Consider the following 13,626-nt stretch of genomic DNA (forward strand, 5'->3'; position numbering starts at 1 on the left):
AATAAACACTGGCCTTTAACTGCAGCACATCCTTGTTCACCCAGCAGCCTCCCTCTAATCTGATAAAGGGTCTGTAAAAGGCTGCAAGCAAACACGGAGTTAGTTGTTACACAGGTGCCTCTCCCTGCTTTCTGCCGTGTGATTCCTATGGCAGCACAAAGAGATTCAGGCTGAAAAATCTGGTTTAGGAGACCTTGATCCCTACAAAAATTATCAGGTATTGAAACAGAGGCAAAGTGCCAAAAGGACATAGTAGATCTGGCCCAAGACTCTTCTGCTGAATTTCAAAAGGCAAAAGTAGCTCTGTGCCATCTGCTTGCTTCAGCACTTGGACTTCAAAACCAAAGTAGCCAAGGAAATCTTTCCGGCTTAGGAAAACAGTGGGGGGGAGGAGAGATCTTGGTGGCAGTGTATGCTGCCTTCACACAGAGCTTGCTGCATTTGAGGTATTAGAGAAGCTCTTTTTAACAACTACCTTGGAAAAAAGTCATCTATCCACCCAGAATAAATTATACAAAGGGAACAAGCTGGATTGGGAACAGAGGGCTGATCCAGACTTTGAATCCCCTTAGCCCCCAGAAGCCAAAAGTGCCATTTATTTCAATGGTACAGAATTTCCTGTGCTGTTTTTTTCTCTTTTTTTTTTTTTTTTGTATTTAGTTTACCTTAATCCCCTGGATTCCTCTTGTTGCAGAAAGAGGGAAAAGCCTTACAAACCAACAGAACAAAACAAAGTCAAATTACTTTGGTGAGCTCTTTCACACATAAAAAGATGCAGAGAAATGCAAACTCTGGAAAAGATGAGGAATTTCCTTGAACGCAGCCATTCCTGAAGCTCCCAATTAATAAAGCCAAGCTTCAATGCTTGAAGTAGTATCAATATATCTGTGGAATTAAGATGGCTTTCCTCTGGTTTTCCACAGTGAGGTAAATTTGGCTTTCTACCTGTCTTCCTCCAGTCTCAGCTTTGCAGAGCTGGCAAGCAATACAAAAGAGGAGGAAAGACATGAACTAGGCCGTCTGTCGTTGGAGGGTATGAAAGACAGTCTGAATAACAGCAGGAGAGAGAGAGAGGCAGCCTATGGTTATTTTTGACAGAATTGGGAGAGACTCAGATTGCAGCTTCATAAACAGTTCATCAGAGAAAAATTCGGTCCAAATTAGAGGAGCCCCTTTGGCCAAGCTCACAGAAATACACAACCCTTGTCTGAGAAGAGAGAAATCTTTCAAAAATCAAAATGCTTTTCTTGAAAGAGCAAAACCTAACTGCTTCCCCCACTCCCCCCCGTGTGATGTAGTAACACCAACTTGCATTCCTGTCACTGCAACTTGTGGCTTGCAGCATATTCAGAAAAAAATTTCTGTATGACACCAGGCTGTGAATGGTCTGCCTGACACATTGTCCCAGCCATGCAATGAAATGAAAAGTGGACTTTTCTCTACCTCATCTAACCACGAGGTCCCCTTGATGGACCATTCTACAAAACTGGAGGTGATACAAAGGGTCAGCAGGCAGAAAAATGCCCGGCACAACGCAATTCCACCCAGCTCAAATTAAATAAAAATTGTTGTTTTGTGTGGGTATTTACACAGAAAAGGAGCATGGAATTTCACTCCACCTCAGACATGTGATTTTTGGTGTTGTCCTGTACAGTTCCAGGACTTGGACTCTGTGATCCTTACGGGTCCCTTCCAGCTCAGGATATTCTATAATTCTATGACCTCCAAACAATAAATGAAAACTCTGCTTCTTTTTAAAATGCTAGTTTACTAGTATAGGTGAAGTATTTCTCATGTATTGTGATAAAAAAAGACTGTAGGATATTTCTCGAGGCAATTTATCAGTTTGTTTGTTTCTAGCATTCTTAACAATCTCTCACACAGAACCCTTCGTGCAACTGGATTAAGAAAATAAAGATCATTCCTAGTCAAGAGATATGCACAAAACTCAAGAGGTTTCTAGCAACCTTGCTGGCAGGTTCAGCCAGGAGGAAGGATAGAGCCAGCATGGAGATACACTCCTCCAGAGCTTCCGAGGGAAAAGCTGACCACCAGAGGAGCTTGCTGCTAGTGCCAGAGAAAAGTTAGTCTGAAGGTTATTCTGCCTGTCTTCAGGATTAATTTCATTTACTCATTAATTAACACATAATGACTGAAATGACAAGCATAATCTCTGCATGGCTGAAAAGAGTCCAAGCAAAAAAGCATCCCCAAAACCCAGCTACCTTGCAAAAAGAATATTGTATATGGGGACTACAAACATTAATAATTAGCCTACAATGATTTGCATGATCTATGCTTCATCCTTATGCATTCCAGCTGCCTGATGGACAGGTACAGTGATTCCCAGAAATTGGTATCAATGGGTTTCTTCTGTCTAACCACAATATCATTCTCACTTCATTTACTGCTTAGTGGGAAGGCATTGCTGTGACCCAGGAATCAGCTCCTTCCAAATGGACGAGTCTCAAGTTCAGCACTTTAGTGGTTTAAACTAAGGAGGAGTTTGCTCATCCATAGCGGCCTGGACTGCAGAAAATCCAGTTGTTTGACCTCTTAATGCTCTCCTATACAGCATTACAAGAAAAAGACATTTGGTGAGGGCTCTGTGCCAGCACAGTAAGGGGGTACATGCTACAATACATCAATCCTGGGAAATGGGGAGGGAGGATGGGCTGGAAGCAGGATGACACTAAAACACTGCAGCCAGAAATACCTTCTGCTTCTGAATTACAGAACCATGGAAAGCATGGGGTTGGAATGGACCTTAAAGAGCACCTGGTTCCAGCCCTCTTGCCATGGGCAGGAGCTCTTTTCACTAGAGCAGGTTGTTCACACAACATAACCTTGAACACTTCCAGGGATGGGGAATGGGAAAGAGTGATCTAGTACAGACACTTGATTAGCAGGAAGGTACAGTGAGCTGGACCCCCTCCCTGACACTGGTGTGAGACCAATGCATGAAATCTTTTAACCAGAAGTGAGAGATGCAAGCAAACCAAAATAAACCATAGTCACTCAAAGCACCCAACTGCTTAAACTGGGCAGCAAAAAGAAGGCACTGAGAGGCTCCTCTGCCAGTACCAGGGCAGGGGAGATATGCTGAGCCTTGGCAGTGCTTTGCCCAAAAGTCCAGGAGCAGTGAGGATGTGCTGGGTGCCTCCCATAACAGCAACCACCTCTCACCTCCAGCGAGGGCTGCTTTGCTCTGTTCACTTTGCTGTGAGCCCACAAAATCATTCTGTGATGCTCTCCATAGTATGTATGCTCTGAAGGTTTTTAGAATCAGTGGCAGGAGTGTAGTAAGAAGGAATAACTGTCTAGCAACCTTACAGCCAGGGGCACCACACACATCCAGTTCTGTCTCTGAGCTACCCTAATTATTTTTAATGGTATCAACGTTTTCATGCACCAAACCTGAATGAAAATATAGAGCTAGGTAGGGAGGAAAATACATTCTGTGAAACAAAATACTCACTTTTAGTTTACATGTAAGCACGTGTCACACTTAAACAGCTATAATACACAAAACTCTCATATGCCTAAATAAGCACAGATATATGTAGGGAAAGGAAGGAATATAGTCAGGGAGAAATACTTTACACATGTATAGAAAAATGCAGTAAGGTAAACAAACCCTTTCATTTAGAACAATATCAGCGCCAAAAAAATCCTTTAACATGACTGCAGAAAATAAATCAGATTTTGGAAACAGGACAGGGTGACTATTTGTAATTTTTATTGCTGCTGGAGCAGTGATGTGGCAAGAACCCACCACTATCATTTTTCCCTTCTGTACCCTTAAAATAATTCCCACCTGGGGTGCAAAGAGAGGACACAAAAGGAAATAGAAAATTATATTTTTCATGAGCTAATCCTGGGAAGCAACCGCTCAGGTTTCCATATTTTTGGCAATGATAATTTAAACAAGGGGAGCAATTATTCTTATTTTTTGCAGTTGGAATGAATGCTTCCAGATAACAGACAATTAAACTTCAGTTTAAGAAGAGGAGGAAGCAATATCCGATAGGATTCAGAAGTCCTCTCCTCTTAGGACTGCTGCATAGCTCAACACAGCACACTACAAAACAGAGAGCCCAGATGCAAACCTCTTTGGAAATGCTGAGGGCAAGCAAGATCACTGGGAAAACAAAGCAAACTGAAAGCAAAGAGAGCATAACTACTGTACCTTTACTTTGGGGAGGGTTCTGACTTCTGTCTCGGAGAACATTAATCTGGTAGACAGCTCCATAAGGCTCAAAAAGTTCTTTTAATTCTTTTTCTGACCACGAACGGGGAATCTGTCCAACAAACATCTTAATGGCATCTGGGTCTGGTTGGTCTGAATGATCCAAAGCTCCATTCATCTTGTTAGCTGTGCCGTTACTAGAAAGTGGAAAAAGAGATTAAAAAGAGAAGACAAGTTAGGAGACTACGCAGTTTTCATGTGCACTAGATGCAGAAGATGATGTCAATTGGCACAAAGCAGAAAAAAAAAATCAGCATTTAATTAATAGCATAAGTATTACGAACAAAAAACAATGCTATTACATTTTTCATTGAGTCTGGTTTTCTCTGCAGGCTGCTGCTTAATGTCATTATATAAGATGAGAGCAGCACAACACAACCCGGGACTTGTGCGTTTTAAAGCAGAGAATAGTGGCAAATAAGTGCAGGTTTCTCTCCATGGCTGTTGTAAACAGAACTGCAGTGAATTCTCACTAAACTGGCTACTGGCAGAAACAAGGCAGTGCGTGTGTCTGTGTGTGTGTTTTGTAATAAAGTCACATGAAAGGAGTATGAAACACTTGGCAATCTGTCAGATGACTAATGCAAGATGCCAGCAATGAATCTGCAGATTGTGTGAAGCATCCATGTGTGCATCAAATTAGTATGATATTGCCTAGAATGGAAAACACTCCAGCTATGTGGCTGGTTGCTGTCGATTAGTTGCCTATGCTCTTTAAAAAGGAAAAGCAGTCTGGAGAGACCCAGTTTAAAGCACATTGTTTATTGCTGCCATAAGAAAAAAAAAAAAAAAAAGGCACAATTCAAAAAGAGACCGCAGCGGCAAAACTGCTTACTTCGTTGTGGAAATTAAAATGCTGCTTCAAAAAGTTTTTTTTTTCCCCTGCAAAAGGAGATCAAATTTTTGAACACTTTCACCCTCTGTAAATTCTTAGTGTTTCTGATCTCCAGATGTACATTCTACATCCAAGTTCAAAACAACCACACTTTTGCAGGGAAAAAGAACTTTGGAACAAAAAATAATGTGACCTGGGAGACAAATGATAGATCTTGGTTTAGGAGGATTTGTACTCTAACACAGAAAATTAATAATTTTAAATACTGAACAAAAGTAAAAATACATGACTCCATTCCCCCTCCCCCCTCTTGCATTATTGATAATTAAAGACAGTAGTTTCAACTAATTACTTGGCTAGAAAACCCAGAAGTGCTGATGATTTTTGGATGTTTCTGTTTCAAGAAAGAACACTAATGATGCATGAATTTTCAAGCATCCCCCCATCTTTCCACCAGGGAGAGGGGGCAAATGGCCTGTATGCAGCAGTGTCAGAAGCTGATCATGGCAGAATTCAGGCATTTCAGAGCCACCTGCCACTTTCAAAAAACTTGGCTTTAATTAGAATTTCTCCGTTTGATGATTGTTCTGGAGTGAATGCCCACCGGAGGACTTGGAAGAGCTCAGAATCTGCACAACCAGATGAAAATCATATTTTACATGTGAAAAAAAAATAAAATCTAAGAGTGGTGAGAAGAAAACAGCCCTGTGCAATTCCCCTGTCTCACAGCTATAACCTGTGTGAAGACAAATTATTTAGTTTCATGTGTTTCATCTCCTTGAAAGCATAATTCGCATTAATATGCCAGTATTAACTTTAGCACTTTCCCTGCTTATGGAAAGGAAGGAGAAAGTTATATTAAAAGCACATTTTACACCACCAGCAAGAAGTTTGATCATCCCTTGTGAAGTGCTTTCAACACGGATCAGCACACAAGAGCATTTATCACACTCATAAATGGCTAAAATTCCTATCTATCCTAGCAGGAATCTTGCCTGAATAAGAGACTCTAAAATTTGGTCCAAACTTTTGCATTACGTTTCATGTACAAATGCTCTTCATTTTGAATAAGTTCTACAGGTCACAAGTTCACCTGCAGAAATTGTGACTTCTCCAGGCCTTAGAAACTGCATTTCCATACAAAGATAACACTTAAGCCATACTAAGCCAACCATCCAAACAAACACCCCCCTAAAATTGCTAAGAAACAGAAAAACAATGACTGAGTCACTTCAGTCCCACTTAATGGGAACAACTTTCAAGACTTTCATGAAGCACCTATGTGACACTTAAACCTCTTGAAAATCACTCCACTATTTCTTTTCAATTCCTATTCCTTTACGTAAAACACAATCTGTCAAACAACCTCCCTGCTAGGGAGGTTGAAAAATCCCTGACCCAGAGCTTAAAATAACTGGGGAAAACGCTTACATGTTATTTTGAAAGAAAAGGTAAAAGTTTAGTTAAGCTCCCAGCTCTGCCCTGGGCTTGGTCAACTATTTTCTTTCATAAATTGGCTTGACTTTTCACTTCATTTATTCTCTGTGTTGTTTATATTGAGTTCAGTTTTAAATTATGCCCTTCATCTGTTCTCTCTGTTGGATCCCTTCTTTAAGAAATCCATACACAATTGCTACTTCAGCCGAAAATTACATCTAGGGTCATGTTTAATAAAGAATAACAAGTTTAATCCTTCGCTTTTTCCTTTACCAAAACCACCTTTACCACCAAAAGCCCCACAATTTCCATTGCTAGTTAGCCAATTTTTTAGGAAACCACAAAGCCAAACACTAATACCTGTTTTCTCAGGTTAATGACTCTATTAGCATCAAGTTCTTGCTTTGAGCTAAAGGTTTAGGCACAGGCTAAGCTCTCTTCTAATTGCACAAAATGTTTAAGCACTTTCTTTATTTTGTTGAGACTGAAGTTGAATTACATTGATCATATTCTTTAAATGCTTTATTGGCTGAAGATGGTTAAAAACTCTGACTCAAGGCATAGGTACCATACACTGATGCAAAGCTCCAGGGGACAGGTTTTGTCACTCACTGCCTACATTAACTTGAGTAAGTCATTAAAACTTCTCCAAACTAAATTCTGCCATCCATTGACAGCTCTGTCAATCTAGTAACTCCTGCAGAGTTAGGGGAAAACCAAGAATAATTTAGGCTTTTCTTTAAAATACTTTTCTACCACAAGGTAGGGACTTGACTGAGCTGCCAACATTTTGGCCGTTCAACAGACAAGTTCAGGCCACAGAGAGGGCAATAATTTCTTCAAACACAGCTGGGCTCCTTCCTAAACTTCACTTCCTTTGATTTCAGTGCAAATCAAGGCTCTCAGACACCTCAGAGCAGGAATCCAAGTCTCACTGTTGGGATTTTGAGGAACTCATGAACTGTTGCAGCAATGACACTTGCAGTAGTATCCTCACCCAGCTTTGGCAGCTGGTGTAGGACTAGAGCCAATGCAGACAAAATGAACAAGTGAATAAAACAGCAGAGAGATAACAATGAGGAAAAATACCTATTTTATAGATTCTGTGGATCTGATCCCTGCAGTGCAGTTGAAGGCCCCACAGAGGTACAAAATTATACACCACACGTGCCTGATAGTTCAGTTATCACAAAGCTTGTTGGGTCCATAAAAAATCCAGCCAAATATGCTTGATCCTTTGGCAAATGACCTCTTCTAAAGATGAATTCCCTTTTCTTCTCCCAGCTTTGATCTTCACCCAATGGATGATACTGCTCTTCACTAAGACCTCTTGACTGCTAACAGCTGTAGGGCTTTTACTAATTTCTCTTTGCCAACACAGTGGCTCTCAGAGGAACTGCCTTCTTCCTTCCCCCATTTCCCCTTCTGTACCCAAGGAGTAAGACAAAAGAGAAACTATGTGTAAAACTTTCCAGAAGGAAGGAAACCAATCCTTGTGAAAGCTTAGGACTATTTCTTGAAAGCACAACTGTACAGAGATAGCTGAGTCTAGGGGATACTAATGAGAATGGGATCCCTTGGCACTTACTGTCAGTACTCAAATGATGACATACATTAAAAAAAAACAACCAAAAAAACCACCCCAAAAAAACCCAAACCAAAAAGTCAGATTATGTGGCTTGCTGGCTCTACGCTGTAGCAATCCTTCCCTCCATGGCCAATTTAGCCCATTGGACTCAGGGGTGACCCAGCACATCATCTTCACTGACAAGGTGTCATCTGTATCATAGAGAGCAGCCGGAGGGCAGAGATTAAGACACTGAGTCGCTGGCTGCTTGTGGTTGCTGCCAGAGCATCCTCTCTCTCAATTTGTGCCAATTTTTCTTCTAATAACCTAACTACCATTCCATCATTTCAGCAAGCTGACAGGGCCACTCTTGAGGAGCTAGAGATTGTTTTAATATCCCTGCTGCTTCAGCAGGAGCACTGGAAAAACCTAGTAGATGCCCTCTTGATCTCCCCCATTCATATATTTAATTACTGCAGGACTGCTAAAAGTGAACTGCCCACTCAGGACAGAGATGTACCGTTTAGAAACAATGTCTGAATAAAAACAGACTCTCTTAAATTCATCACTGTTAAGAGCTTTGGCATTAATCCACGTTCATTTCCATTAATGATCCCAGTGTCAAGTCAGGTGCTGAAAAACAGCTGTTAACGGGGACCAAATGGATTTATATGACACCTGTTTGTCAAATCTGTTTTTAAACCTACCCAGAACCTTCATACTGTTATTTTTTGGTTAATTCATATTGCAACCCTAACGCTAATATTGTGGTTTTACCATTTTTGCTGGGGATTTGCCTTTTTCATGTTCCATGGTATAATAAGATATTTGAATTCCCTCTAAGAGCCAACAGAACAAGAACATGACAACAAACGAGTTCCAAGTGTAATGACAACTAAATCCAACCCAGTGGAGAGGTATTTATAGGCATGAAGGTTTCACAGTAATAAAGCATTTACATCTGAGCTGTGGCATCACTGCCAGGATATCACACAGACTGACAAAAGGGACAACACCCGTTTGAAGGCTTCTGACTGCTGTCAAGAGAGACAGCCAAGCATCACCTTACTGTACTCCAAAGATCATAATTGCTGGTTTACGAGCAAATTTTATCTAGAAGGACCCAAAAGGGCTTTATAAACTCATTGTTTGGAGAGGAATGACTTCATCGTAAGGTGACAGACGGCAGCTGTTTAATGACATGGAGCATTATCACACAACAATTTCAGCCAGGAAGGGTAGAACAATACCGTACCCAATTGAAAACTGCAGGGGGCTGCAATTTATAGACACAGAAGGTAATTACCTACATTGGATTTTGGCCAGCAAAACAAGGGCCAGAACCTCTGACAAACAGAAAAAGAAGCTGTGCAACATTTTTAAGCTGTAAATGACCAGGTCTCTGTGTTTTGGGGGAAAAAAGTCATCTCCAGATGCTTTCTGACCCATCAGCATTTTTGCAGCACACTGGCTCAAAAGCAGCACAAAGGAAAGATGATGTTTCAAAAGTCATTAACTGCTTCTGCTGTAGTGTGTTTTAGTTTTTGGCAGAACTATTAGACTCTAATAACACTTATAATTATTATTAAGTAACACATATCCTAAACAGAAATTGCTAAATGACCCTGACATCATGCCAAATGAAAAAAAACCTCATATGGCAGGATGGTCAGTCCTACATAGGCAGTAAAGTCTACAAAATAATTATCTCCAGATTTCCCTGCACCCATCAGCAGGGCTAACAACTGAGCAGCTGTAAGACTTGCAATCCATCTTACAGCACCATAAAGACTTTAACAAAGAGATGAGCAATTCTTCATCCACCCAGCAGAGAGCAACCGCACTTGCACTCTCACACACACATGAATTACATGAAAATCCTGATGGCTTTTAATACCTGACATACAATGCTCAGATTTCATTCTTCTCAGTAGCTAATAATAGTCAAGTGCTTGTGTAAGCACTCAGTGGTAAATGTAAAGATGTTTTTCCTTGTGTTGCTTCCACATTGGCAGAAATTATCTCTAAAAATGTAATTTTTTTAGACAACGAGTTACTTTTTACTGCCATGATAATTTAAAATCCACAGTCATTTTCCTAGTGAAATTGGAGATTTCTTGTAGCTCAGCTTTGCTAACTTTCTCTGTGTAGTACATCATACAAACCATAGCAAACCGCTGTTTGTATAGGGAATCCTTGTTTTCTGATTAATTCCAAATTTAGTACATCACTTTAATGCCTCAGTTGCAAATTTTAGGTAAGGTGAGAAGGTATTTTATCCCAGAGTAAAAAAATATTGGAAAATATGGGGGGAAAAATATTCTAACCTTGAAAATGTTTTGACGGGTAATAAACTTGGGCTGGAAGAAGGAGCAGCAGAGGGAAGTTGCCTTTCAAGAAGACAGGTCAGACTGCATGATACTAAGGGCAATATGAATTGGAAAAAGTACTGAACAAAATACAGACTAGAAAAACATCAGAAGAGAGCTGATCCTACCTGAGATAAAACATATTATTTCTTAGAGGTATAGATGCAGATTCCTCACCAGTATCACAGAAAGAAATCAAGGATACAAAAGGAAATCATAGTAAGAGCAGCATTAAAATGCCGTTCCCTTTTCAGCTGGAGGTGCACATTGGAGCACATATACTCCTTTGTGCTTTAAGGCTTCTGCCTTCCTAAAATTATCCCTCAGAGTTCTGCTCACCAAAGTTAAATATTCACCTCCAGAGGGGGGTGGCTCTTCAGGTGTTCAGCATCTGAGTTCCTGCACCACTTCTATTAGAAACCAGTTTGATTTAAGGCAGGGGTTTCAAATTAAACCCTGGACACTCCTTCCATATAAAAGATGTCATTCTAATGTTGTGCTGCTGGTAATGCTTCCTGGAACCATAAAGTCAAGCAACTAACTTTGCAAAAGATTTGTACATTTGCTACGTCACACCTTCAAAAAAACCATTTCCATGCAAACACATCTTAAAAAAAACAGAAAGTCCTATATATTTCAGTAAATCTCAACTCTTACTGCTGCTGTATGGACTTTTTTCTTTTAATTAAGCAAATTGTTTTTTAGAATATGCAGTAACGCTTAATGATGTCTATGTGCTGTAAGTGGAGCAATTCATACAAGTAAAAAAATTCATACAAGCAATTCATACATGTAAAAATGAGTGAACGAGTGCAGAAGAGAAAGCAAATGGAGGGGAAGAGGTTTGTTTTATTTAGAGTGTTCTATTTTGGAAACCAATTAAATATCACTGCTAGTTCATCTATAAGTGGAAGCAAACAAACAAGCATCTGTACAAGTCTGAACTGGGCAGCATCTTTTTGTTTATGCTGATAAAATTTACAGTGGCCTATTTTCAGTATCTTTAAGGATTTGCCTACAGTGGCCTATTGATTTTACTCAACTGAAACTAGTATAAGCTCTACAGCCAGTGACAGATGCCTGCCCTTCAACGGTTGAAGAAAGTCAAAGCCACCCCTCCCTGACTGCTTTGAATTCATTTCTCCTCTTATTCAAGTACAGACAAGAATCACAAATTTCTGGGATACATGATAAGAATGACTGAAAATAAGTACTTGAAGATATAAACTAAGAGCCTGTGTAAGCCCTAACCCTTGTTCTTCCAGGCTGCTGTTGGCTTTGGGATATAATTAGTTCAAGGTTTGATGAGGTCTGCTAAACAGTAATGTTATGCAACATAAAGCTCAGCTTAGGCAACCACCCAATAATTCATTTTTGCTTTCTGGGCAGAATTTTTTCTCTATATTAAACGCTTAAACAAGATTGGGACTGTCTTCATCAGGTGTAAGGTAGGTGCATTTCTAAGAAAAGTCCCATGAGAGTTAAGACAGAATCACAGAAGGGTTTGGGTTGGAAGGGACATTAAAGACCACCCATGCTAACTCCCCTGCCATGGGCTGGGTAGCCTTTAACTAGACCAGGTTGTTCTAAGCCTCATCCTTGTCTTGGACACCTTCAGGGATGGGGCAGACACAGTCTCTCAGGGCAACCTGTGCCAGTGCCCCAACAACCTCACAATAAAGGATTTGTTCCTGATACCTAACTAAACCTTCCCTCTTCCAGCTAAGGCCATTCACTCTTGTTCTATCACTGTATGTCCTGTGAAAAGTTCAACAAATACAAAATCATGAAAATCCCTGTTTTCTGTTGACAGAAAATGCATCTGCATTGATAGATGGGCATCTGCTCATCTCATTTTGACCTGAGATGTTAAGCAATAACAAAGGCTCCTAATTTATAATTTTTTTCAGTGCCTAAACAAACCTCTGTTATGGAAACTACTGCAACTTATTGTTCTGCCTTTGTTGTGCTCCTCAATAACTTTTTCGCTAGTAATGTCTTTGGGGCATTAATATCTGTGCTCTGTCTAAAGGGGACTCTGGTTGAAAAGGGCTTTTTTTTTCTTGTCATCACTGTAAACTGGACAGTAACATGAGAGCGAGCTTGTGCACCTGAACAATTCCATTATAGTCTTGGAGCACAGATTGATGCACTTTTTCACATGAAGTTGAACCTGGAGTAGCTGACTGCTCAGTATTAATGGTATGGATTATTAATGCCTTGCCTTGCTGATTACACACATTTGCAATGAAGCACACTTCTTCTTTCTGTGTGGCAGGAAACATTTATCGGTATTATTTTTTTTAAAAGCACAACGGTATCTGATTACAACCAAATGCTTATGTATTTGTGACATGTCAACAACTGAATTAGAATAGTACCAGGCTTTTGAAATTCAGGACACGTAGGACCATCTGTTTTCTTGTCAACAACCTCAGTCTCTCTCTCCCCATTCCAAACACTTACTGCTCCAAATTTACAAAGTTGTTACTCAATTCCATTCTTCCTTTGCCCTCCAAAAAACTTCAAAGACTGCAATGAAGGCTTCAAATTTTTTTTTCTTTTACTTGATAATTACTGACATGACTATTTCAGCAAGTTTTGTAGCCAGGCTGGCAATTATCTGCAAGTTCTTATGAGGTTTGCAAGGTCTTACCTAGTTCATGGCAAACTCTGTCCTGGAGTTGAGATGGAGGGCATGGGAAAGGTGTTCTCCAAACATTTGTTTTGAAATGCAGCCATTTCTATATGCTAAAATCAACCAATTATTGCAAGAAGTAAGTTACAGTCTAGTGTTTTTCAAGACTGGCACCCACATGTGTATGTACACACATGCCCAGGCCTGGTTCCAGCTGAGCTCCACAAAGGGCAGGGAATCATTTTCATGGGCCCAAAAGCCATGTCTGAAGAGGAGGAGGCCAAAAGTTCATTCCTGATATGGCTGCCTTGCCTAAAGAGCTTCCTTAAAAAGGGAATGGAAGATCACAGCCCTATTCATTTTAAGGGTCCCAATTTTGTTTAGCCAGTTTTGGTTAGATCTCAAATAGACCATTGGAGGAAGCTGTGACATTCAATTTTCTTGCTTAAACCAAAAAATCCTATCAAGCTCAGCCATGCTCTACCTTTCTACAAATCCAAATATAAGAAAAGATCATTGTCCAAAGAGTGA

The 13,626-nt window shown here is 40.2% G+C and overlaps 1 protein-coding gene across 17 annotated transcripts in view; it reads right to left on the minus strand.

Moving 5' to 3' along the window:
- Window positions 1-13,626, minus strand: part of CELF2 (CUGBP Elav-like family member 2) — a 535,828-nt gene that overhangs the window by 120,296 nt on the left and 401,906 nt on the right. For 16 of the 17 annotated variants that reach the window (XM_088165937.1, XM_088165951.1, XM_088165948.1 and 13 more), the window contains one exon: window positions 4,190-4,386. In XM_088165937.1, coding sequence (XP_088022063.1) covers window positions 4,190-4,386 — 197 coding nt within the window. Of the gene's footprint in view, window positions 1-4,189; window positions 4,387-4,551; window positions 4,694-13,626 lie in introns of those variants that run through there. The other variant, XM_088165949.1, reaches the window with a different exon arrangement.

Source organism: Sturnus vulgaris, chromosome 5 (assembly GCF_052056855.1).
Source record: "Sturnus vulgaris isolate bStuVul1 chromosome 5, bStuVul1.hap1, whole genome shotgun sequence".
In the NCBI taxonomy this organism is placed as follows: Eukaryota; Metazoa; Chordata; class Aves; order Passeriformes; family Sturnidae; genus Sturnus; species Sturnus vulgaris.